This window comes from Gobius niger (assembly GCF_951799975.1).
Source record: "Gobius niger genome assembly, chromosome: 17".
In the NCBI taxonomy this organism is placed as follows: Eukaryota; Metazoa; Chordata; class Actinopteri; order Gobiiformes; family Gobiidae; genus Gobius; species Gobius niger.
The window spans coordinates 3,250,531-3,276,110 of record NC_136868.1 but is presented as its reverse complement, the minus strand read 5'-3'; the positions used below and the strand labels follow the sequence as shown (position 1 = coordinate 3,276,110).

At 41.2% G+C, this 25,580-nt stretch overlaps 3 protein-coding genes across 3 annotated transcripts in view; 2 read left to right on the top strand and 1 right to left on the bottom strand.

Annotated features, from left to right (window-relative positions):
* Positions 1-6,068, top strand: part of LOC306976832 (uncharacterized protein) — a 30,762-nt gene extending 24,694 nt beyond the window's left edge. Inside the window, exons 12-18 of the mRNA XM_079574930.1 lie at positions 3-101; positions 568-610; positions 2,362-2,476; positions 3,723-3,825; positions 3,914-3,983; positions 5,666-5,769; positions 5,854-6,068. Coding sequence (XP_079431056.1) covers positions 3-101; positions 568-610; positions 2,362-2,476; positions 3,723-3,825; positions 3,914-3,983; positions 5,666-5,769; positions 5,854-6,058 — 739 coding nt within the window. The 3' untranslated portion in view covers positions 6,059-6,068. The remainder of the gene's footprint in view (positions 1-2; positions 102-567; positions 611-2,361; positions 2,477-3,722; positions 3,826-3,913; positions 3,984-5,665; positions 5,770-5,853) is intronic.
* Positions 1-25,580, top strand: part of rgs5a (regulator of G protein signaling 5a) — a 254,907-nt gene that overhangs the window by 6,362 nt on the left and 222,965 nt on the right. The window lies entirely within an intron of this gene.
* tbl1xr1a (TBL1X/Y related 1a) overlaps positions 16,402-25,580 on the bottom strand; it is a 52,400-nt gene continuing 43,221 nt past the window's right edge. The window contains exons 11-15 of the mRNA XM_079574945.1: positions 21,624-21,698; positions 21,430-21,557; positions 20,074-20,239; positions 17,996-18,097; positions 16,402-16,573 (exon numbers count right to left, since the gene is read on the bottom strand). Coding sequence (XP_079431071.1) covers positions 16,547-16,573; positions 17,996-18,097; positions 20,074-20,239; positions 21,430-21,557; positions 21,624-21,698 — 498 coding nt within the window. The 3' untranslated portion in view covers positions 16,402-16,546. The remainder of the gene's footprint in view (positions 16,574-17,995; positions 18,098-20,073; positions 20,240-21,429; positions 21,558-21,623; positions 21,699-25,580) is intronic.

Here is a 25,580-nt window from a genome sequence, read left to right as displayed (position 1 = left end):
AGGTGCTGGGCGGTGCTGGAGATCGTCCCTCAGACGTCAGAGCTGGGCCCTCACTCCGCCTCAGACTCACCTCTGATCCTCACCAACGTCTCCCTGGAGCAGTGAGTCCTGAAAACCCTCTCAAACCAGAGAAACCTTTGTTATATCAGGGCTTAAACTGGCTAAAACGACACAAACTGCACAATGTATGGACCAAATTACTGTTATAAGGAATATTAGGTGTTTTATCCACATCACAAGAAGCAACAATAAACCACAGAGGTTTGTTTAGACTGACTTTGCCTGTAGCCTCAATAAACAGCATCAGCAGCACCCTCTAGTGGCCAGCTGCGGTAGTGGTTTAAAAAAAGTACATGCAGTGAACATCAAAGATAAGGATTTGGATGTTTACAGTGAAGACGATTCATAAATAAGAATAAGACGAATGAGAAATAATGAATTAATAATAAAAGAAAGAAAAAACAAAGAAAATAAAGTCTAAACCTGGCTGTGGTTCACTAGTACGTAAGAAGCTGCACACTTTTGTTGCGGCTCAAGTAACTTTCTTGTTCGTATCCTTTATTTCAGGTCAGAAAAAGCTGGAGAAATTGCAACCATTCCCCTCACAAAGGTATGAAACAGTAAGTGGCCACATTCACAACACGACTCAAACAAGAAGTGTGTTTATTACTTTAATGTATTTATTTGTACTTAAACGTGGGAATTACATGTGTCTATCCATCAATCATTGTTTATTTGTAGAACTCTTTCAACAACATTTGGTCAGTGGTTCTCAACTGGTGGGTCGCGAGCCTTTAGCATATTTACTGAAGGCGTTAACTTTTGAATAGACACGTGTAATTATGTTTAAACCAAAAAAGGTCGACATAAATTCTTCAAAATGGCCGCCTTCTACTTTGATTATTGCTGTGCACGTTTGACATTTTCTCAATGGGCTTCACAATGTTGTCGCCAGAAAAGTTTTTTACGTCACAGACCGTCCCCTGAGATAGTTTTCAGGAAGGAAAATGCTGAGAATAAAGGTTATTTCCCCCTTTTTTGTTTCTTACATAATAATAATGTGTTCATTCATAGTTTAATGCCCTCAATGAGAATCACACAACGTTAATAGTGTTGAAAATTAAGAAAAGCGGCACGATAAAAGTGTTACTGTACTGTATATTTCTAAGTCAATATTTTCCATCTGTATTGGCATGGAAACACTACCGGAGTCTGATAAAATGAATGTCATGAAACTAACAGAAACCTACTTACCGTAAATGCTCTAATACTGGCCTGTATTCCATTAGCGGCCGGGTCTCTGACAGAGGCCGGGTTCGCGGCTGGCGGAGGCAAATTAAAGCCGGTCTCTAAAACAGGCCGGGGCTTTTATTAGAAACTATAGCGGTAGAAATAATCCCCATGTTAGGAATTTGTCTCATACTGGTGTAAATGAAAACTCAAGTGCAGGAAGTAACAAACGGGAACCCGGGCCGAGGGGGACGCTGCGGAGGAGCTGATCCGAGCGTAACTTTGACACAGATTTAGCCACTTTTCAAACCTCCTGTGACGATATTTGGAAACAGGGCAAACAACAAATGTTGTGTGACCCTCCAGGGTTTTAGTAAAGTCTCCATCGCGTCTTCAAAGCACGTCCAGCTGCTCCGTGTGCAGGTCAGTCCCACGCCTCAAAATAACTCCTCCCATCAGCGCGAGCGTCTCGTCTTCTCTCGGGTCAGTCTCATGATCGATCACAAACACAAACGCTCCGTCTAAACTCGCCTTTTACACAAGAAAACAACAAATAATCCGGTCCGTGGTAAAAACGAAACAGAAACCTGCAGTGACATTGATGTCAAAGCTACGCTAACAGCAACGAAACACTTCCTGTTGTCCCGACAAAATAAAAGGCGTCAATGTTCCAGCCGCTGGGAGAGGGTTTGAAATGTTAATGAATAAATTAACCTAATATTTTAGGTGCAAATGGACACAAATCTCGTTTTTCTTCATTTTCCTGGTCGTCCGTTTTGCTCAAATTGTGGCCTGGTTCCAATAAAGGCCTGGTCCTAGATGCCTTATATTAGAGCATTTACAGTATTTAAGATGTAGCCTTGATGTCTGTGATGTCCTTTTGAATATCACGCCTGCACATTTTCCATATTCCTAAGGGTTTGTGAACGAACGTATATGTTGATGATTGAGTGTACGGCCCAGTTTAGAACCATTGCTCTCTCTCTGCGACTAAATCCCAGTCAAACCTTCAGACAAGCTGTACATTTGCTGTTGTTAATGCCTAGACGTGTGTCCCATGCTCCCATCTGTCCATCCGTCCTGTGTGTCGCCCTCCTCTCATGCCCCTCCCCCTCTCACCCACGGGCGCAGATCATCGAGGAGCGCTACAGCGTGTTCTCGTGGGTGGCCATTCTGATCCAGGTCTTCATCTCCATCAGCGTCACCGTGTCCTTCCTGGTCATGGGCTCCGCTCTCAAGCACACCGGTGAGTCTATACCTTTAGTTTATGATCCTTTATACCATGGTCTGGGTGAATACTGGATTCTGATTGGCTGGTGCATTATTTTGGTATAACCGCACACGTAGTCCGGTAGTTAAATCACTGGGATATCACTCCGCTGTGGCGTCGCCATAGCAACGCATGACACAGCTGAATCAGATAAAGGCGTAATTAGTGACTGACAGGAACGTATGAGATGGATTTTGTGTTAATTTCAAAACCAAACGTTTGCTAAATGTTTGTAGAGGAGAGTGAGCAGCTAGGTTAGCTACTGTTAATAACATATGAGCTTTACATTTCTATTGAAAACGGTTTAGGCTATTCATCATTTTCAGGCGTACATAAAATGATCCTGCATTTAAGCATCTTTGTCTGGATTAGTAAAGTCAAACATAAAAGTTTCAGTTCGTGGGGCCCAGGTGTGAGCGACTCCACCGCAGCTGTTTCCATAAACAGTTGAGCTGGTTGAGCTAGCTAGCTTTAGCTTCAGGTTAAACAGCGTAAAAGGTAAATAACTCCTGCCCACGAGTGCCGCATATCGGTGTTTACTTCCAGGGAAAAGTGTTTCCGGGTTAGTCCTGTTGTGTTGTGATTCTGTGCTGATGTTGTGTCGTTGAGCCTGACTGAGATCCTCGTAATAGCTGCGGAGAATGACTCGCTCTGAGACCAGCCTTCAGTGACCGGCTAATAACCCACACAAAATAGTCCCGTAGTCTGGCAGATTTAGTGAGTTTAGTCAATGAAACAAACATTTATTATAAATGTTACGTTTGTGGGACCCTGGTATAAGCGGATTAAACAACGAGGAGCCGCATTAGACGTTATAAAGCAGGAGGAACAACACTGTGTCGGGCGTTAGAACCGTCTAATGCACGGCTCCGAGTTGTTTAATCCTTACTTATACCAGTGAGTCTATACCTTTAGTTTATGATCTAAAAAAAATGGACCAAAAGTGACAAAAACTCAACCAAAATAGCGTAAAAAAGCGACAAAGACAAAGTGAGAAAGCAACAAAAAAGTTACTCTCAGTTTTGTAGGTCTTAACCTATTTGCCAGTGCAAAGGCGAATTTGAAAGCTCTGAGAAGCTATTCGATTTGGGTAAAATGCGTTCAGCTCAGGCGGGGTAAGAGGTTTTTAAATTTTAATTCTGTCTCACGAATGTTTGGACAAACGCTCTCCGGTGACGTCACAGGGAAGAGAACGTTGAATGAAAGCGTGTTGTGTTTCCAGTGGACGGCCTGGTGACCTCTCTGTGGGGCGGCTCTCTGGACTGGCTCTCCAAACGCTGGAAACGTCACCTCCCGGACAGGCCGCCGCTGTGCTCCGCTCTCAGGTAACCTACACCGGACTCACCACAAGAGGGCAGCAAACGTTCATCACCACAGACAACGTGTAACGCCTGTGGTGTCGCTCCTCCACAGCCTGGTCAAAGGACTGGTGTGTCTGATCGGGTTCATCATCATCTTCATCGTGTCCATGTGCGACCCCAAGGTAAAGGCTCACTCTCATAACTGTACCGCAGGGTTCGAAAGTGGAGGCGCCCCGGATCAGCGTTTCTCCAGTCATAATGTTCTACAGTGGCACGCAAGGTTTAGGCGTAACATTAAGACGGACCTTGTGCTTTCTGGAGAATGGATTCAATTAAATTCCAACAAATTCTGAAGGAAAACACTTTCTGTGAAGTTAAAAAGGGTATTGATTCTTAACCTCTTTAACCGAGTGCATTTTCTCCAGTTCAGCTTTACCCAAATCTAAAAGCTTCTTGACTTGAGTTTACAGCCTCTAGGCCAATGTAACATCTCATCTGAAAACTAAGACCTACAAAACTGATCTATACCGATCTTTTTCCTTGCGTTTTTTGGCACGTCGTTGTCACTTTTTGCACTTTCTTTGTCATCTCATTTTTGCCACTAATGTGTTGACTTTTTGTCGCTTTTTTAATCCAAAGTATAGACATACAGCAGGGGTCACCAACGTGGTGCCCGCGGGCACCCAGGGGCCCTTTGCACTGCAAAAAGTAATTAACTAGATCAGTGTAAACATCTCAATTTGAGCACAATAATCAAAATTTTAGTTGTTTTGACTAGTTAAGAAGTTGTTGGGCATTTGTCCTAGATTATTTCACTTGTTCTGAGATGTTTCTGACTCGTTTCAATACATTTCGTCCTTATTTCAGCTCATTTTCTTTGCCGATGGGGTAAGAAAATTGGTCTTAGCTCATTGGCGATTTTACTTTCTTATTTCAAGCGAGATTTACCCTAGAACTGGTCTGAAATGTCCTCAAACAAGCAAAGTAAACTTGGTCCGATCAGGAAAAATATCTAAATTAGCAAAAACCGCTCAAAACAAGATAAATTTCCTCAATTCAAGTCATTTAAGACAATGCTTGATATTTACTTTTTGCAGTGTGGGGCATGTCCAGTAGCCCTTGGGACTTTTTCTAAAGTGTAAAACACTTCATTTTCTTGAATCTAATTCTTAAAATTACAATTATTTTGGTTCTTGTGACTCAGTATGAGTTTAAAATAAAGCTATTTTAATATAATATGGGGTCAATATCCTATAAGTGAACAGTGTACGTTTAAGTCTTTAGGATTTGTTTTTAACTGGTAGCCCTCGCTCTTAAAGTCGCCCTCAGCTGAAATAAGGTTGGTGACCCCTGACATACAGAATGTATGTTGACCATTTAGCTGCAGTAATAAGTAATATCTCAATACTATTGTTAAATAAAAATACATAATGAATAAAGCACAATCATTGAGGAGCTTTTGGACATGAGATGTTCTGTCTATGATGGACAGAGCAATAAAAAAAAAATTATACTGAATGGAGAAAAAAAAAATGGCTTTGTTCAATTCTGATATAACTTCTCTTAAAAGTGTTGCCTACTTTACTCAAGGAAATGAGTAAATGAACTAATTACGAACCAATCTGCTGTGAAAAAGTCAGTCTATAAACCGTCTATTCCCTTCAAAAAGAATGTTGAAGAAAATGCCTTGTACTCGTATCGGTATTCGGTATCGGCAAGTACTTAAATCAAAGTACCAGCTGGGGATAATGTGCTTGGTTCAGGTGGGGTTTAAGAGGTAAAATGTATTTCTATGTAATGTAATGAATTCAAATACAAATATGAAAAGGTCTAAAGTTCCTTGTCCGTCCGCTCGGCGCCGCAGGGCTTCGTGGTGATGTTGGACAAAGTGGTGTCGTTCTCCCTGAACACTGAAGTGGGGCTGTTCGTGTTCTTCATGCTGCGCGAGTCCAGAGAAGACCAGTACCAGTGAGTCTCGAACCCCAAACCCACCTGGACTCAGAGCTTCAGTGGAATCACGCGTTTGTTTGTTTGTGTGTGTGTGTTTGGCAGGAGCGTCCACGTGCCCCTCCCGGTGGGCGACTGCGTGTTCAGCCTGTCCTGGCTCCTGCCCTGTTACTTCCTGTTCGCCGTGGTCTACGACGTGCTCCAGACCGTGGCCGACCTGCTCCCCATGCTGCCTCACTCCCACTGGGCCCTGAACCACAGCCTCGTCCTGAACTGGGGCCCGTACAACTCCTCCACGGGGCCCCTCTGACCCCCTCTGAGCCCCCCCGCCCCACGCCAGCCTCACGGGTCACGGAGGACATGCTCGCTCCACTGAGACTTTTTATTGGACGGGATTCTAATGGTTTATCGTGTTTTATAATTGTGTGCACGGAAAAAAACACGCTCTTTCGGGACTGAGTAGGACGCCCTCTGCTGGTAAGAGCGGGAGATGTACAGAAATATCAGTTTAACAGCATTACCAATAGATAAATGATTGATTTTTGAAGTTTTATTGTCCACTGATTATGAGGGGTCTGAGCGTTAAAGTGATAGTCTGTAAGTTTGCAAAGTGAGGAGCGATAGAGTGGAATTTGATTGTTCACTTTCAAATTCCACTCTCTTTAAACAGAAAGCCCTTCTTAGTTTGCAAAAGGAGCAAAGCAGGAACAGAATTTTCAAAAGTAAACGATCAAGCTCCTCCCCCGCCCCTCCTGGTTGGACCTGACAGGCTGGTTTACTGGGAAAGCTCCTCTCATTGGTCCACACGGGAGGATACAAGACTCTGATCAGTTGCTAAGATCCAGAAGGAGGGACTTTACTGAAAATAATGTATATTATTATTTACTTTACATTAAAATGCAAGACCAGGTGGTTGATTTTGCCCATTTTTATAAAATTGATAATACATTAAAACCTGTAGACTATCACTTTAAAACAAACAGGATTCTGTTTGTCCAGTCGGGATGTCAAGATCAGTCAATTCAATTCAAACAACCCTTAAAGGGGGGGGTATTATGCAAAATGGACTTTTTCAGGCTTTCCATCATGTTATTATGTCATTCCCTCATTAAAAACATGCCTGAAGTGTTGCCTTGGCACATTCACGTATTTTTGAGTAATCTGTAAAAACTCTGATGGCGGCCATTTTAGGGATAGGTTTGCCTGAGTCCTCCTAGGAACGCCCCCACCTCCTGGAGACGCCTCCGAGCTTTCGTCACCAGCCGAGTAACCGACCACTGCTCCTCAGCAGAACCCCCTCCCCACTGATGCCACAGACAGCGGCTGTTTCTCAATTGGAGGATCCGTCCTCCGTTTGGCCACTTCGTTGACGTCCTCGGTGGCGGCTCCTCCAAAACGGAGCGGAGGGTCCTCTCAGCGCCGCCTTTGAGCTCAAATGGAACGGCCTCCGGAGCGGCTGCGTCAGGTCACGTGTCAAATCATATAATCAAATGTCATCTATGCTTATTAAAACAACTGTTTTATGAACAACAGAGGCCAGGAAACTAAGTAAATTAGAATAACTGCCAACAGAAGGTTTGCTCATCATTACAGTGTGCTATAGACTGGTGCTATGTGATTGATAAAAGCAGAATACCCCCTTTTTCAATAAATAGAAAAGTAGTATTTTCTTTGTGAATAATCAAAATCGCAATAATTTTCCTCACAATAATCGTGACTGAGGAATCGTGACATCCCGACTGCCCAGGAAATATCACTGTTTTTGTTCGTTTTGTCAGACACTAAGGTTAGAGATGTTAAAGATCTTTTACCTTTACATGTTTCAGCGCCATCTGCAGGCCGTCGTCAGAAGTATCACCGGCGTGCAGTGACGTGTCACTTATCAGCTGTTCTTACTTCCGAGGCGTGACCAGTCTGACGGTCCCAACAGGTCCGACAGACTGGCCACGACAGGAGAAACGCTCCTTCGTCACGGTTGATGGTGACGAAGGAGCGTTTCTCCTGTCCCACACCTGGGACACCCTCCTCCAATGATTACGCCCCCTGTCGCCCTGAATCCACCGGGCGGCAGGGGGCGTGACCAGTCTGTCGGACCTGTTGGGACCGTCAGACTGGTCACGCCTCGGAAGTAAGAACAGCTGATAAGTGACACGTCACCGCACGCCGGTGATACTTCTGATGACGGCCTGCAGATGGCGCTGAAACATGTAAAGGTAAAAGATCTTTAACATCTCTAACCTTAGTGTCTGACAAAACGAACAAAAACAGTGATACTAGAACACAAGTAGACGCAATGAACGTTACGAAGTTTTTGCCCAGGAAATGTTGTATCTTGGGTGAAAGTCTTTCTCGTTTCCTTTGCGGTGCCAAACAGACTCTCAGCCTTTCCTCTGATTCACCAGAGCCACTTTCCTCGGCTGCCGCTCTCGCCGGGGAAGAAACCGAACCATGGACGACTCCAGAGACCGGACCCGACGCCGTGTAAATATCCCACTTTGGAGAGACATGTGGAGCTTGTTTTAAAGTTCTGCGTTTCCTCCACTTCTGTTTTCCTTCAGCAGGTCGTCTTTAAAACATCATCAGGGTTTTCAAACGGCATTAAATCTAAATTCATTGGACATTTTTACTGTGTAAGTCAAAGGGCCTGGAAAAGCCTTTACATTGGACTCGCTTCTGCCTTTACAAACCCTGATCCTGCTTCTCTCTTTGCACAACAGTGTTATTTATGCAAGGCATGGCATCCACTATATTTAAATATAAATTATTGACACTTAGATAAATAGCGATTAATACTGCGCTTGTATTTTGACATTTGATTTTTGGCGACTGTAACGATGAAAATATAAAACTTTAGCAACATTTGAATAGTATTTGTATAAAAAACTGAAGGACTGATAATCACTAAATGTTTTATGTTGCACCACTTTATAAATATTCCATCCTAAGATCAAGGTTCAGTACAACTCTTAAGGATATGAGCGTCATTCTGTATCATGTAGTGTCATACAAACGTGCAGCAGGGGGCGCCAGAACGAGTTTATGCACCCGCTCTGATCTGCTGGGCTTTGAGAATCTGCCCTGATACTAAATAATATAATAAGATCATGTGTAAAGGACAAGAGCCTTCCCTTCTCTGTCAATAACAAAGACTAAAGATCAAACATTTACTGATTCATTTGGTGGTTCAGTCCTTCGTTTTGACACACCTTGGATAAAACCTGAAAGTATTACACTATTTTATATGAAATTAAACTTGTCTAACTGTTTTTATTTCATTGAGAGTTGACCTTATTTAGGGGAAGAATCTTTCTCGGTGTCCCCAGAGTTCCCAGAGGGACTACGAAAAGTACTTATTAAGGTAAACAAGTTGCTTTAAGGTGTTTCCCAGAGTCTGTCGATAACAGACATTGAAATCCGATCAGTGTTGAGGAGAATACTTTAAAATTGTATTCCATTACACAATACTTGCCTGAAAATGTATTTTGTAACGTATTCCGTTACTCTGGCCAATCAGAGTACTGTATTCTGAATACTTAAAATACTTTTTAAATACGCCCTATATTTTTGAAGTGTATACTCTTGATGTAGGATTAAACACATATAAGTTCATTGCTCTGCCGTTTATTAAAGCAAAACTAAGTCACTTAGTTTCCTTGTTGTAAAGCTTCAAAATTCACCGTCTGTGCAAACATTTAAAATAAAGGTCCAGACCTACAGATCCATCGATAGATGGAAGGAAGGAAGGATGTATGTATGTATATATGTATTGTAAATTATGAAATTTTAAAACATATGTATTCCCTTGGTATTAGCTAAATAACTGTACTCTAAATACCCTCTGACTGAAGAGTAACTGTACTGAATACAGTTACTCTAAATGTCTATTCTAAATACGTAATGGCGGTACATGTATCCCGTTACTCTCCAACACTGAGCGCGACGTAAAAGATGCAGTAAAACATTCACTTGACAAACTGCGGACTTAGCTCCACAAGGAGAGCTCCACAAGGAGAGCTCCACAAGGAGAGCTCCACAAGGAGAGCTCCACAAGGAGAGCTCCACAAGGAGAGCTCCACAAGGAGAGCGCTACAAGGAGAGCGCTACAAGGAGAGCGCTACAAGGAGAGCTCCACAAGGAGAGCTCTACAAGGAGAGCTCTACAAGGAGAGCTCTACAAGGAGAGCTCCACAAGGAGAGCGCTCGGTGTCAAATCAGGTCATGATCTCGAATCAGAGAACAGCAAAAACACGAGTGTGCCATGTGCCCAATACTGTCACAAACATTAGTATATATTCAGTCTTGGTCAGTGACTTTATTTGAGATGCTTTTATCACTGATTCGTCTCAGGTGTGTTTAAGATGAGCCTCACCTCGATTCCAGACGAGACCAGGCGGTGGCGTCCGAGGGCGGAGAACCTTTAATCAAGTCAGACACATCTCAGCCCCGAGAACAGAGGAGCCTCAGATCACGCAGCGTCTCGCCTTTGTTAGAGTTTGGGAATAAAACTATTTTAAAAGTTTGTAAACGCATTCCTGCTTCTCCCACACACCAGACAGACTCAACACTACAGCAAAACAACAAACTCTCCTCTTACAGTTTAGGATTAAAATAATAAACTCATGCTTATTGAAATGTCGGCCATATGTTGAACACACGGGCACTTCCTGTCAAATATGAAGCATTTCTGCAGATCTGTGTTGAGAGAAGAGGATGCAGGAGGCGACACGTTTCTGATCAAAACACAACAGATCCATCATCTGTCAGTCCGCTGTCAGTGCACTTCATTTCCCATAATCCCTTTGGCCTTTGTAGTTCAGGCGGCCGTTGCTCATCTTAAACACACCTATTCATGTCTGTTCTCATAATCCTGAGCAGGTTTCTTCTCACACTCATCACTCTCTTGGATTTGGTTCACATTTCTGAACGAGAAGTGTCGAGCTCCCTTTTTTCAGGCTCACTGCTGTGACACCCTTTCTCCACCAGATGGCGCCTGTACAGCGTGATAAAATAATGAAACATGTGAGACATCGAGGCATCATCTGCCCGGGACAAACATGTGTAAAACTGCGTCATGCACAAAAACCAGGCCGGAGTCTTATCAAAATAGATTTTATTCTGACTTTAGTTGGACTGATCTGATTCGAATTGGAACAGATCAATAGGATGCAAAGTCACCGAAAACAAAATGAAATCCGAGTTCTGTTAAAAACGAGAGAGAGAGGGGGGCCCGGTGCTCGTTCGGCCGACGCTTTTACAGGACGCTTCAACTTCGCAAACTTTTAAGTGCATACGAGAGGTTTCAGGATCGGGAAGTGTCCGTTAAAGGGACATTTCAGGGTTTTTGACACAGGGCCTCATTCCCTAGTTATACAGAGAGCTGTTGATTTCTGCCAGTGTTAATTTTGACAACATATTTTATTTTAGTTTTAGTCAAGATTTAGTACAAAAAAACGTTTCAATTTTAGTCTAGTTTTAGTCGACTTATATTTGAAGAGTTCATTTGCAAAAACAGATAAGTGCCATTGAAAAAAACTCAACGTATGCTTCAACATCTCTCTTTACATTGCAGTGTTTTTCATTACCAGAATTGTTTCAGTGCCATAAAAAATATTAAGTCACTTGTTCTTAATTAAATTCACACAACTTTAGCTTTAAGTGGCATCCGTGCAATAACAAATATCCAAAAGGATTTTGGAAAAAAATTCAAAACTGAGATATCTGCTTTTGCAAATGAACTCTTCATTTATAATATTCATTATAATCATATTTAATCCTGTTCCTCTGCTTCATGGAGCTGCTCCACATGAACAAAGCACAAACCTGTTCATTTGGCAGAGAATTTACATGATCTGAGGCTCTTTCAGACGCTCAATACAAGTTTGGATGATTTTAGTCTCTCCTTTTCATTTTTATTTAGTCTTATTTTAGTCGACTCAAATATCTGGACATTTTAGTTTGTGTTGTGAAGCACTTTGGGCAGCCGTGGTTGTTGTAAATGTGCTATAGAAATAAACTTGACCTTGACCTTAGTCATAGTTTTAGTCTCATGAGAAACTTTTAATTTAGTTTTAGTCCAATTTTAGTCGACAAAAACAACACTTTGACTAAAATTAAGACTAAATATTTTAGTCGACGACATTAACACAGATTTCTGCAGATATTTTTTTTGTTATTCATGCAGTTCTTGTATTTGAAGAGTTTCGTGGCGCTAGGCTAGTGCATGTCTATGGTATCAGCTAGCCTGCATTAAAAACAGTCTGACCCGCTCGCTCCACAGAGCACCTGAGGCAAATCACTTATAACACCAGACTAACCATATTGGTAAATGGTAAATGGTCTCAACTTATATAGCGCTTTTCCATATACATTAGGCAGTCAAAGCGCTTTACAGCAAGGATCCACTCACCCATTCATACACCAATGTACACAGACACTGGGGGCAATGTGGGTGGTGTCTTGCCCAAGGACACAACGACAGTGTGCACTTCCAGGAGGTGGGATTCGAACCCGGGACCTTCCGATCACGAGACGACCCGCTCCACCATCTGAGCCACTGTCGCCATATAAATGTCTGTGTCCATAGAATCATGTTTGGAATATAACTGACCTTGCATCACATGAATGACCGCATTTTGAGGGACTATTTTCCTGCAGATCACTCCACCGCCGCGTAGCTTATACAACCACGAAGCTGATGCTGCAAAATGGTTCAAATTACTCTATGGACACAGACATTTATATGGTTAGTCTGGCGTTATAAGTGATTTGCCTCAGGTGCTCTGTGGAGCGGGTCACACTGTCTTTTAATGAATGCTACTAGTTACCATAGACATGCACTAGCCTAGCACTAGCCTAGCGCCACTCGACTCTTCAAATATAAAGACTGCATGAATAAAAACAAAACAAAAATCTCCAGAAAATTCAACAACACTCTGTAAGAAATGAGGTTCTACGTCAAAAATCCTGAAATATCCCTTCAACGTCGCCTCCGTTGCGGCGTGTGAAGAATTTAGGATTTTCGACGACTTTGGTGCCTCTAGTATCGGTCCGGAAATACTTTTTTGGTCAACGAGCAGCCTTTAATTGTTCGTGCGGTTTCGAGCTCCGGCCGTAAGATCCGGGCGAGCTGAAAATCATGAGCCGAAGCGTCCTGTAAAAAAAAACACGCCAAAACAAACACTCAAAACAAAGACGTATTCAAAATGCGGTGGTCATTCGTGGAAAGGGGGGGGTCGACCGGGACTGCCCAGCTCAGCCTTTTTTTTTCTTTTTTTTCTTTTTCCTTTTCGTTTCATTGACCTTCAACACAAAACAGTTAAAAAGCCACATTCTTCCTTTTCTTTAAAAAAAACAAAAAAAAAACGAAAAAAACGCCGTGATTTTCCCGCTGAAGTTTAAGACACATTTAGAACGAAAACATTTTTTACCAACATTGTCAATCTGATGCAGACCGTATTTCATGAAGGATTTAATCGCTGGCCTTTTGGTGATGATCTTTTTTTTTTTTCTTTTTCTTTTTTTTTTGATATAACGCATTGTTTTTAAAAAAAAGGCAATAGAGCGAGCGGGCGGGCGGCACGTGACTCCGAGCGCGATCTCCGGAGGTCGAGGTCCTTCCTCTCGTTATTACGTCCATGTCCTACGCTGCAAAAAGTTATCTTGAAATGAGTGAAATGTTCTCGATTAATTTCAAGTAAATTAAGATTTTTTTATTTTTTAGTGTAGTTATGAGTGTAATATATTTGTACCATACCATAAAACAGAATAATAATCGTAAGAGCAATCGTCGTTTATTGAATAGATGACAATTTCCTGTCACTTCCTTTGACCTCTTAACCCCCGCATTTTTTTCTCCAGTTCGGCTTTACCCAAATCTAAAAGGCTTCTTGACTGGAGAGCATCACTGTAACGCCTCATTTGAAAGATAATATCTAGGAAAGTGATGGGAACTTTTTGTCACGTTGTCGCTGTATTTTTGTCGTGTTTTTGTTGCTTTTTCATTACTTTTTTGTGGCTTTTTGGCCTGTTTTCGAATTTTTGTTGAATTTTTGTCACATTTTTGTTGAATTTTTGTCACATTTTTGTTGAATTTTTGTCACTTTTTTGTTGAATTTTTGTCACATTTTTGTTGAATTTTTGTCACATTTTTGTTGAATTTTTGTAATTTTTTAGTTGAATTTTTGTCACTTTTTAGTTGAATTTTTGTCACTTTTTTGTCACATTTTTGTCACTTTTTTGTTGAATTTTTGTCACATTTTTGTTGAATTTTTGACACTTTTTTGTCGAATTTTTGTCACATTTTTGTTGAATTTTTGTCACATTTTTGTTGAATTTTTGTAATTTTTTAGTTGAATTTTTGTCACATTTTTGTTGAATTTTTCTCACTTTATGTCGCGTTTACATCCTTGTTTTCTTCTCATTTTTTGTGGCTGTTTTGGTGCTTCTTTCCCCCAAGAAGCTTTTTGATTCGGGTCAAGCCAAACTGGAGAAAATGGGATCCGTTCAGGTGGGAGTTAAGAGGTTAAGCTAGATCCAGCTCAATTGTTTATCGTTACTATGGAAACAGCTGCAGTGGAGTGATATGGACGAGGTGTATATTATCACGTTTTGACGGACACCCTCCAGCCAATCAGAGCATTCACCCACAGATACAGACGGCATCTCTGGAATCGCCCATATATGGTCATGTTTGAAAACAGTTAAGGGGGAAAACAATCTAAATTTCTCTAATTATTCAAAAACTAACAAGTGCTGAATTATTGATATAGTTTTCTACCCAATAAAGATACATAGACATGGAGAGGAGCAAAGCGGTTTAAACAGCCCATAAATACATAAATAACGGAGAATGCTAACTTGATGCTTCATGTTAGCATCGCACTAATGCTAACGCTAGCTACGACTGCCGTTTTTTTTCGCTTCTACTGAACAATGTGCTGTGAGTAAACATCCACGTGAACCCGATTTAGACTTGACTTTACACGTGTGTGATAAACAGGTTTATATTTTGCCAGAAAGCGGCCAAAAAGTGTGAAAAACTATTTATTTTTTCCCCCCCAGAAGATTCTATTTTCCCCCTCAGTGAAGCCACGCCCCCTTTCCGTGACGAGATCCCGTCTGTATCTATGGTGAAAACTAAAATATGTGTCATCTCGAAAGCAGGTCTGCAAATTTACGATATCGGGTTCGAGAAATGTGCGGTAAATGGAGAATAATTTGGAAAGAAAAAAAACATTTAAAATGGGGCAAAAAAATTGGGGGGGAAATAGGGAAAAGTTAGTAATAAAAATGGGCAAAAATTAGGGGGAAAAATTGGAAAAACAAGAGAAATAAAAAGGTTAAATATGGAGCAACCATGAATAAAATTTGGAAAAGAGCGACAAGAAAAAGAATGTTATTTTAATGTTTTGATACCAGTGGTGCCTAAACTTGCACCCTTCAGCTGTTCATTTATGCGCAGACACCGCTACAAACTAGGGATGGGCGGATCGACACCAAACGGCTACTTTTTAAGTATCGATATTGGGCAAAAAGCGTGGATACTAATTTGCATATGTGAAAAGAAGGCGGGGCAGCAATTATCAACCCAAAAGGATGATTTATTTCTTTGTTCTGAGCCAAAACAGTCACAACAGCAAAGGATTGAACTGAGCCGGGCTGATCATTCTGGTTTAGGTTCTGTTTGTCATCTAAGTATTAATTTTAAATGTTGTTTATGTATTTAATTTCACATTAACATTGTTTAATTAACCAGTTAAAGTAATATCATTGTAATTGACCAGTTAATTATATAAAATAACCAGTTTTTGCCCATATGAAATGATCGGTATCGTATCGATCCCATCCCTACTCCAAACTCACCGGGGACGGGAAGAGCGGCGCCCCCCGGAGGATCCGCTCGGAGTCACGTGACGCCCCCCCGCTTGCGCATCGCCCGTTTTTTCCCCCCCGCGAAAATTTCACTCAAAAGTTCATTTCAAACCGGTAAATATCGACTCCACGGTGAGGCGGAGCGTATTCGTCGTGGGTTTCGCTTTTCGTGCGCGCGTCGCCTGAGCTGAGCAGCCTCTCGTCGTCTCGAGAAAATGATGAAAAGTTATTTTAAAAAACCTTTAAAAAGAGAGGGGGGGGGGGAGGAGGGAAGGGGGAAAAAAACATCGGAGAAGAAACGTCACCCTTCCCCCTCCCCCCCCCACCACCAAGGGAAAAAAACGACCTCTAAGTGCCATCCTATTTCGTGGAGATCTTGATACGTCTTCACGATGGGAGTCCGACTAGTAACAAAGACCGCGTTTTTTTGTCCGTGTTCGTCTCGATGACATGGGTTTTTTCCGAAGATCAACAACAACAAAAAAAGAAAGAGAGAGAGAAAAAAAAAAAAAAGCAAAATAGCTTCCAGATTTTGGTACATATATGGATCTTTTTTCGTCTTTTTACGTCTCTGTGCGTTTTTTTTTCTCTGAGTTTTTTTTCCCCCCGCACGCACACAGAGAGAGAGAAAGAGAAGAGATCGAGCCGCACGGTGTTCGTAAATCTGTCCATAAAACTGTTCAGCCCTGGAGGGGGGTGGGAGGTGGGGTGGGGGTGGTTGTTTTTTTTGGACCTGCTTGCGTCCGTCCGTCCGTCCCGTCCCGTCCCGTCCCGTCCCGTCTGCGCGTACTTCCCGTTTTTTTCCCCTGCTTCCTGTGTGAGAGTGGGCGGGGCAGTGCGCGGAGCAGGCAGGGGGGGGGGGGACAGTCTTTTGGCTATGTACACATTCACGGTCGGTCCATGGCTTCCAACGGCGGCGGCGGCGGCGGCTATTTCCGCAGGTCTAGTACACATACCTGTCGACGAAAGAGAAGAAGAAGAAGGGTTAAGTTTGCGTAGCTTGTGCTGCCGTACACAATGTGGCTATGCTACGCTAGTTCCTCTGAGCTGAAGCTGTGGGCGCAAGTACTTCCTGTTCATATTCATTTCCATTAGGATTAGCTCAGACCAGTGAGTTCCTCGTAGAAATATTTCCATAGACGAGACGTTTATGTTTGTGAGGATCAGTGAGTTTGTCTTGAAGCTAAAGGCTAATTTAACCTCTTAACTCCCGCCTAAACCGAGAGGATCTTTTTTCCTCACGTCAAAATTTTTTTTTCCATCATTTTTGTCAATTTTTCATCACATTTTTGTAATTTTTTCGTCATTTTTTTGTCAATTTCTTGTCATATTTTTATCACATTTTTGTAATTTTTTGGTCATTATTTTGTCACATTTTTGCCATTTTTTCGTCAAATTTTTATCACATTTTTGTAATTTTTTTGTCATTATTTTGTCAAATTTTTATCACATTTTATCACATTTTTGTAATTTTTTGGTCAATTTCTTGTCATATTTTTATCACATTTTATCACATTTTTGTAATTTTTTTGTCATTATTTTGTCAAATTTTTATCACATTTTTGCCATTTTTTTGGTCAATTTTTTCGTCAATTTCTTGTCATATTTTTGTCACATTTTATCACATTTTTGTAATTTTTTGGTCATTATTTTGTCACATTTTTGTCATTTTTCGTAAATTTCTTGTGACATTATTGCCACTTTTTCATCAATTTTTTGTCCTTTTTTTGTCAATTTTTTTATCACATTTTTGTAATTTTCTTGTCACATTTTTGCCATTTTTTTGTCACATTTTTGTAATTTTTTCGTACATTTTTTGTAATTTTTGTCACATTTTATCACGTTTTTGTAATTTTTTGGTCATTATTTTGTCACATTTTTGCCATTTTTTTGTCAAATTTTTATCACATTTTTGTAATTTTTTCGTCAATTTCTTGTCATATTTTTGTCACATTTTATCACGTTTTTGTAATTTTTTGGTCATTATTTTGTCACATTTTTGTCATCTTTCGTCTATTTTTTGTCCATCATTGTTTTCGTCGAGAAAATGTGCTCGGTTCAGGTGGGAGTTAAGGGGTTAATGCATTACACAACTTGAAATAGTGCCTTTTTATATATATATTTTTCATAGCATGTTAGCCTTTAGCTTCAAGACAAACTATCAATCCTTTATGATCACAGGTGTCTCTGTATCATGATTTGAACACACAATAAACGATCATCTACCGGGAACTCACCGCCCACAACATAATCTTTGGAGAATATGATTATTATTCCAGGAAAAGAACACAGACAGGAAGTTCAGGCGCTCACACCTTCAGGTCAGAGGAACTAGCATAGAGCCACACCGTGCAACAAGCCAATAGAGGGGCACTCACAGATCCGTCCGACGCGCTGGCTCCGACTTTGTCTCCCGCTGCGTTCCAACAAACCTCGAAGATTCCCCCCGTCCCTCTGTAACTGTGGACTAAAGCCCCCGTCTGCCAAACACAAAAGCTCTCATTACGTCTCATGCAACTTTCTATGTAGAAGGTAGGGAGGCACTGATACCGCTTTTTTTAATTTAAGAGCAGTTATATTAGAATTGTGCTGATGCCATTTATTTATTTATTTAATTTTCATTCAATATAATTTTTCATTTTTACGTCTCTGTCCATCATAGACAGAAAAGCCCATGTCCTAAAGCTCCCAATGCCTGAGCTTTATTCATTTATGTGTTTTTATGTAACAATAGTATTGAGATGTTACTTAAATGGTCTCTTTTCGTCTTTACTTCAGCTCCTGTAGATTTTCTCGTGTGTTTGTAGTAACTTAGCGAGTAGCTACAGCGTTTTCATTGTTCTGCTGCAGCTCATTTTCCCTCAATATAAACATGCTGTATGTCTTTCATTTGGATTTTCTGAGGACTTTTTAGTCGCTGGGTTTGTTTTTCAGGTGAATAAACCCCTGGGCATAAAACGGCGTCAGAATACCCCTATAAGGGACCGCAGCTGGAAAGTAAAACTAATCTTGAATTCGGGGTAGGCACCTATAAGCTTTCTTGCTTCGGCCAACTCCCTTTGAGTTTTTTCTGTTCTGTGACTATGTAATGTAAATAATGTAAACAATGTAAATATAATGACTCAAATAAATCAAATCAATCAATCAATGGCCAAAACTGCTAGCCGCGAGTTAGCATCGTTAGCATCGTTAGCATCGTTAGCCTGTATGTTGTAAACACTGCAGACGCTGCAGCTCTAACAACATTAAGCTCTGGTTAAATCCAGCTCAGACTCTGGTTTAGAGAGCGCAGTCTGTAATAAAGTCAGCTCTATGTGGATTATTGGATTTACACTAAACTATTCTCCAGTTTGTTGCTTCTTCTCTCCTCAGCTGAGAGCTGCGCCTCGTAGCTGCGCCTCGTAGCTGCGCCTCGTAGCCGCGCCTCGTAGCCGCGCCTCGTAGCCGCGCCTCGTAGCCGCGCCTCGTAGCCGCGCCTCGTAGCCGCGCCTCGTAGCCGCGCCTCGTAGCCGCGCCTCGTAGCCGCGCCTCGTAGCCGCGCCTCGTAGCCGCGCCTCGTAGCTGCGCTGGCCGCATGTCTAATGGTATCGGTTTCTGGTATCGGGACCTCATGAATGAGTACGAGTATGAGTACAAGCATGTGGTATCGGCCCGATACCCGATACTGGTATCGGTATCGGTGCATCCCTAGTAGAAGGAGAGTTCATATCAGTGTGTTTTTGACTTTCCAGTGACCCAGAGGCTGTGTGGGTGATTATCTTTGCTTTCCATCCCGGTGGTTCCTTTGATGCTTCAGGTTTAATTTTACTACAGGTTCTTCTTTTAGGGTTTCTGGTAGGTTTTCGTTATGGAATGTATGTGTTACCATGGATACGGTTAGATCAGCAGTGAAAACCTCAAAAACGATTGATCCTGGAGCGTCCTACAGGCCGTCGGGATGGAACGTAAAGGCGCTATGTTGACCACCCAGGCATCCGTCACTGACAGGTCAAATACACACTGATATCAACCTTTATTTTTACATAAAATATAGCATAATGCACCTTTAATGTCAACTAGCTCCCATGTTCATTGTTTCAGCTCAGGAAAATGTGACATTAACTAATATCTTGAGCAACAAAAGGATGGACATGTGCTTAAAGCATCACTGTGTAACATTTAAACAAAACATTTGCTTAATTCCGATACATTCAGATACAGCCTATGTCTGAGGAGGCAAGAAAGGGATCACACGAGAGACTTCTCAATCAGCTGCTCAAAGGCAGTGTCCTGATGAGGTTCCAACACACGGACAGATAGTTACAGGTCGAGCTCCTCTAGTGGCCAAAAGTTACACAGTGTTGCTTTAAATATGTCGATCCACATTTCAAATCCACAGCTTGAAGAAACCCTTCTGAGCCGCTCTGTGCTGAGGCCCCTCCCTGAGCAGGCCGGGGTCCTCTGCAGATGTTCGTACCTGCGTGTTCCAGATGTGCACACACTTGTCGAAGGAGCCGCTGGCCAGGTGCCGGCCGTCGGGGCTGAAGGCCACGCTGTACACGGGCTCCTGGTGTTTGGTCAGAGTGTGGATGCAGATGCCCCGCTCCACGTCCCACAGGCGAACCGTCGAGTCGAACGAAGCGCTGCGCACACAGAAAGAGGAGGGCGGAATCTTCTTTTTTTAAATAGTAGCAGTTGAGAGGCCAAACAACTTTATACATCTTCTCCGAGTAGTATAGTCCAGGCAAAATGGAAAAATACGCCTTCATTGTGTATGGATAAAATAATTAGATGATTGATTTTAGAAAGGCATCAATCAAGAAGACCTGGGGTAAATGTAATATTTCTTTGCAACAGTTGTCTAACCATCTGATCTACAGTAGGTTAAAATCAGTAGAGCCTCCGTTGGACCCGGAGGTAAAAGGATGATGTCATCACTTAACAAACGTACACATAAAGTTCTTAATTCTGGAGAACTTTGAATATGGGTTTGGATTGTGAGAATTTGGCTTTTTGTTTTGCTTTCTTTTATTATTTTGTGATGTTTTGTCCTCTCATGTCTCTGTCATAGAGCTACAAAAATGGAACATGTAAAATGCTATTTAAGTAATGTAAGGATAAACGAATCGAACATGAATGTTTATGAATATAAGATGTAAATAATGTGTATATATATATCTATATATGTATAGATGATTTAATGTAAATAAAAAAAAAAAAAAAAAAAAAATCTACATTGTTATTTTTTTTTTTTTTTTAATCTTGTTTATTATTATTATTTTTATTTATGGTTATTACAATTTTTTTAAAATTTTTTTTTGGGGGGGTTTGTTCGTCGTCGTCACATTTATCAATGATTTTTGTTACGTTTTTGGCCAGTCTTTTGTTGTGTTTTTGACTTATGTTTGCCGGTCTTCTGTGGCCTTTTTGTCATTCTTTAGCCACCCTATTGTTGTGTTTTTGCCACTTTTTTTTTTTTATAGCTTTCTACATTTATACATTTTTCTGTCACTTTTTATTCATATTTTTGCCACTTTTTTCTTGTAGCTTTTTACTTTTATGTTGCTGTTTTTTTCTTGTGTGGCATTTTTATCACTTATTCATTGTATTTTTTATTTATTTTATCACATTTTTGTCTTATTATTCTTATATTTATTTATTAATGTTTGTTAAAATGATGTAACATAACCCACTTCCCCCCCCACACTAGGGGATCATACTATAAAAGCATTAAAAATTAAAGTAACAAAAAAAAAAGAAAGAAAGAGGAGGCCGGTCCAGAAGTGTTCTCTTTGTTCAACCACAAAACAGAACCAACAGAACCAAAACTGACCTCGCGAGCATGAGGTTAGCGCTGGGGTTGTTGGTTCCGGGGCCGGTCGGGCTCCATTTGATGGTGTAGATTTCTTTACTGTGGGCCTGGAGGTCATGGACACACGAGTCCTGCTTCATGCTCCAGATCTGAAACACATGGGACGGGTTTAGACTCCTGACCTTCCCTCATCTCCAGGACCTTCCCTCACTGACCTTTAGCGTCATGTCGTCGGAGCAGGAGGCCAGCAGGTTCCCCGTCGGGTCCCATTTGATTGCATTTACTTCATTCTGAAAGAAAGGAATTCATGTGAGTGAAGTTTGCCCCCGATCAAGTGCAAATTAATAAAAAAAATCCTTTGGGCTACATTTGTTTTTAAGATATTGACTATTTCTCAAGGTGTTCATTACACACTTTTCAGCACAAACGAAACATTTAATACACCATTTTTTAAACATTAATATATAAGGAGCTGACATCAGACCTGGTCAATTTGAGAATCATCAGTGTCCCCCCCCAAAAAAAAATTCTATAGCCAATAGAACCAACAAAAATTAGTTTTTGTTTTTTTAATCTAAATTTGAATTTGCAGCATATACATGCGTTGCCATTTTGAACCGAAGTAGAATCATGCAGTCCTACAACATGGAACAATAGGTGTGTTTAAGATGAGCCTCGCCTCGATTCCAGACGAGACCAGGCGGTGGCGTCCGAGGGCGGAGAACCTTTAATCAAGGCAGACACATCTCAGCCCCGAGGACAGAGAGGAGCCTCAGGTCACGCAGCGTCTCGCGTTTGTTTGGAAGAGTTTGGGAATACAACTATTTTAAAAGTTTGTGAACACCTTTCTGCTTCTCCCACACACCAGGCAGACCCATCACTACGGCTACAATAACAGACTCTCCTCTTACAGTTTAGGATTAGAATAATAAACTTATGCATATTTAAAATGTAGGCCATATGTTGAACACATGGCACTTTCTGTCAAATATGAAGCATTTCTGCAGATTTAAGTAGATCTGTGATGAGAAAAGATGAGGCAGGAGCTGCGGAGCCTCAGGGCAACACGTTTCTGATCTAAACACAACTCGTATCCAATCATCTGTCAGTCCTCTGTCAGCGCACGTGTTTACGGCACTTCATTTCCCACAATCCCTTTGGCCTTTGTAGTTCAGCCAGCCGAGCGAGGCGGAGAAAAGCAACTTCGCTCGCCGACCCAAGGCGCTCCAGCCGCCTCGGTCTCACGAGAATACGGGCACCGTCGCACAGGTGGCGTCAGAGCGATTCTGACCGGCTGCACCGCTCGCCTGCAGCCGCCTTCAGCGCCTCGCTCATCTTAAACACACCTAATAACTTTACTCAGGATGAAACTGAAAGACAACCGATTGACATCGCTCAAGAAGATAACAGTAAAAACATGGCCCCAGAGACGCACGTTTGGTTATATCTGGTTATATCTGGTTATATCTGGTTATATCATTATATAACTAGACGTAGCAGCTCTGCCTGTCGAGCTACAGCAGGATTTTCTACAGATCTGCTTCACTTCTCAGACTAAACACATCAAAGAGAAAGAAAACCTTTCTCTGTGATTTTTACAGTTTGTCATGTCGACAGAGTCTCAGTCTGAGTCAGTGTTTAAGCTGCTCAAGACGTTAGCATGCTACCAGCTAGCAACTGTCAACCAGGCTTCACCATGATAAACACATGTGTGGCTCACATTTATGAAGTGAGGAAATACTACAGTAACAGCTCTGACCTCTGACCTCTGTCACATGTTGTAGCCAAGGTTTGGCGTTCAGGGCCTTCTCTTAGAGTCAGAGCTGATTACAGTTTTGTTTCTTTTAGTAAGACAGAGGGTTTAGTTTTACCTGCTTGACTAGTTTCCATCACTTCACTATGATTAAGCAGGATATATTCTATTCAAAAGTCACTCCTACTTTAAGACAACTTTACATTAATGGTATTGATTTTCAGAATTACAAATGTAACAACAAACATATAAGAAACGGTTTACTTAACTGTCAAACAAGCTCTCTCAAAAGAGATTATATTCTTAAAGACTTTGGAAAGGAGATTGTAAAAAAGATTAGATGTAAATATTTAAAATTCCCAGTCCCGCCAAAGATGAAAGAAATTCAATTTAAAATAATCAATAGGATCTGTCCAACTAGTAGTTTTTTAAAACAGAGATTTAAAATGGATGTAGGAAACTGCAGCTTTTGTGAAAGTGAACCAGAGGATTTAGATTATCTTTTTTGTTTGTGTGAAGTCGTCCAAAGGTTTTGGCTGGACCTTCAACAATGGACTGTCTCCAAAGGAACTCAGATTATCAATCTAACAATTAATGATATAAAATGTGGTATTTTTGTTAAGCAAACATTATATACAGAAGTGTCGTTTTTTCAAGACAAAACCTAACATTACTCATTGGAGGAATGAGCTCTTTTATAGACAATCTTGTAGAATGAAATGCCCCTTTACATTTTTTTTTTTTTTTTATGTGAATTTATTCAATATATAACCTGCCCCATGTTCTTTTTTTTTTTTATTATTATTTTCTTTAAATTGTGCACTGAACATAGTGAGGTCTTTACGCTGTACCTTTTTTGTTTGTATTTGATTAATAAAAAAATAAAATAAAAAATATTTCGATCACTTCCTGTGCTCTTCCTCAGAAGCGACCCCTGGTGGTGGAGGTGACGTGTCGCAGCAGCGCACATGGATTTTTCAGTCACAGGAAGTGATCGAAACTAGTCAAGCAGGTAAAACTAAACCCTCTGTCTTACTAAAAGAAACAACACTGTAATAGACTTAAGAAGACAGCATGAACCTTCTAGAAAGAGGTCAGAGCTGAACTGTTGAAGCTAAATGCTAACCGGTAGCATGCTAACGTCTTGAGCAGCTTAAACACTGGCTCACTGTGGGGCCGTGTTCTTACTGTTATCTTCTTGAGCAAGTACAAGTGCATAAAAATGTCACTGTCAATCAGTTCTTTCATTTTCATCCTGAGTTTAAGATAGGGCTGCAGCTAACGATTATTTTGGTAATCGATTAATCGACCGATTATTTTTACGATTAATCGATTAATCGCTTGGCTGTGAAAGGTGCATGAAAATTGTATTTTTTTCAATTTTTTCATCACATAAAGCTAAAGTGGCGCCGCTTGAGGACACGTGTATGGAGTAAACTTAAAGTAAACGTTTGTAGGAGGCTCTTTGTGCTAATTCTGCTTTGATTGGACGAGACAAAGACAGATATTTATGAAATTTACGATGTACAAAACACTGCAGACCCTCACTTTAAAAAACAAAGTAGGTTTTCATCCAAAATACATAATTGTCATGTCTTTTTTGCTCAATTTTAGTCTGTGTTTACTAGAAAACGATTAATCCAGGGGTGGCCAACCCGCGGCTCTCGAGCCGCATGCGGCTCTTGGCCAATCAGAGTGCGGCTCTTTGCATGATTGGAGATGTTTAATACAATGCGGCTCTTTGCAAAATAATTGGTAAATATTTCCCATAAACTGTAACAGTCTTTGACCAAAAATCCAACCATAGTCCTACAGACCATGTTTCCATCTCTACATGAATGAGAGTCCGTATCTCTCTCCTTTTCGAGGCGGTGTGTAAAAGGTGCCCGTGCAGCCTCACTCACAGCGGGATGTAGGTTAAACAACAGGCAGGCAGATCGTGGCACTAGGATTAGCTTATGTGCTTTTCAGGTTTCTGATCAGCCTACTCTTTATTTGATGTAATTTGGCCACATATTCACAGAAAAAGATTAAAATTAGGAAATGGAAAAAAGCGGAGCTCTTTTGAAGCGTATGATGCGAAGCGCGACATCGTAACGCGGAAATACGCAAAGTCATGACTTTTCTTTCACATGTGACAGTAACTGTAACAGATGCAACTTAAAACAGACTCTCAGACGTCCTCCAGGGGCTCCTGGTTAAAGTTCATGAACTTTATGCAGCCTAGAGTGCGTTCTCTGCACAGTCCAGTCAGGACGAAGCTGCAGGCACTGAGCGCACAGGCCAGGGGCGAATCAGAAAAGGGGGCTCAGTGGGCAGGGCCCCACATACAAACACACCCCAGCATTAAAAAAATAAAAATAAAAATAATAATCTAATTCTGTCTCAGTCAGAGCTGAAAGCACAAAATGTCATTTAA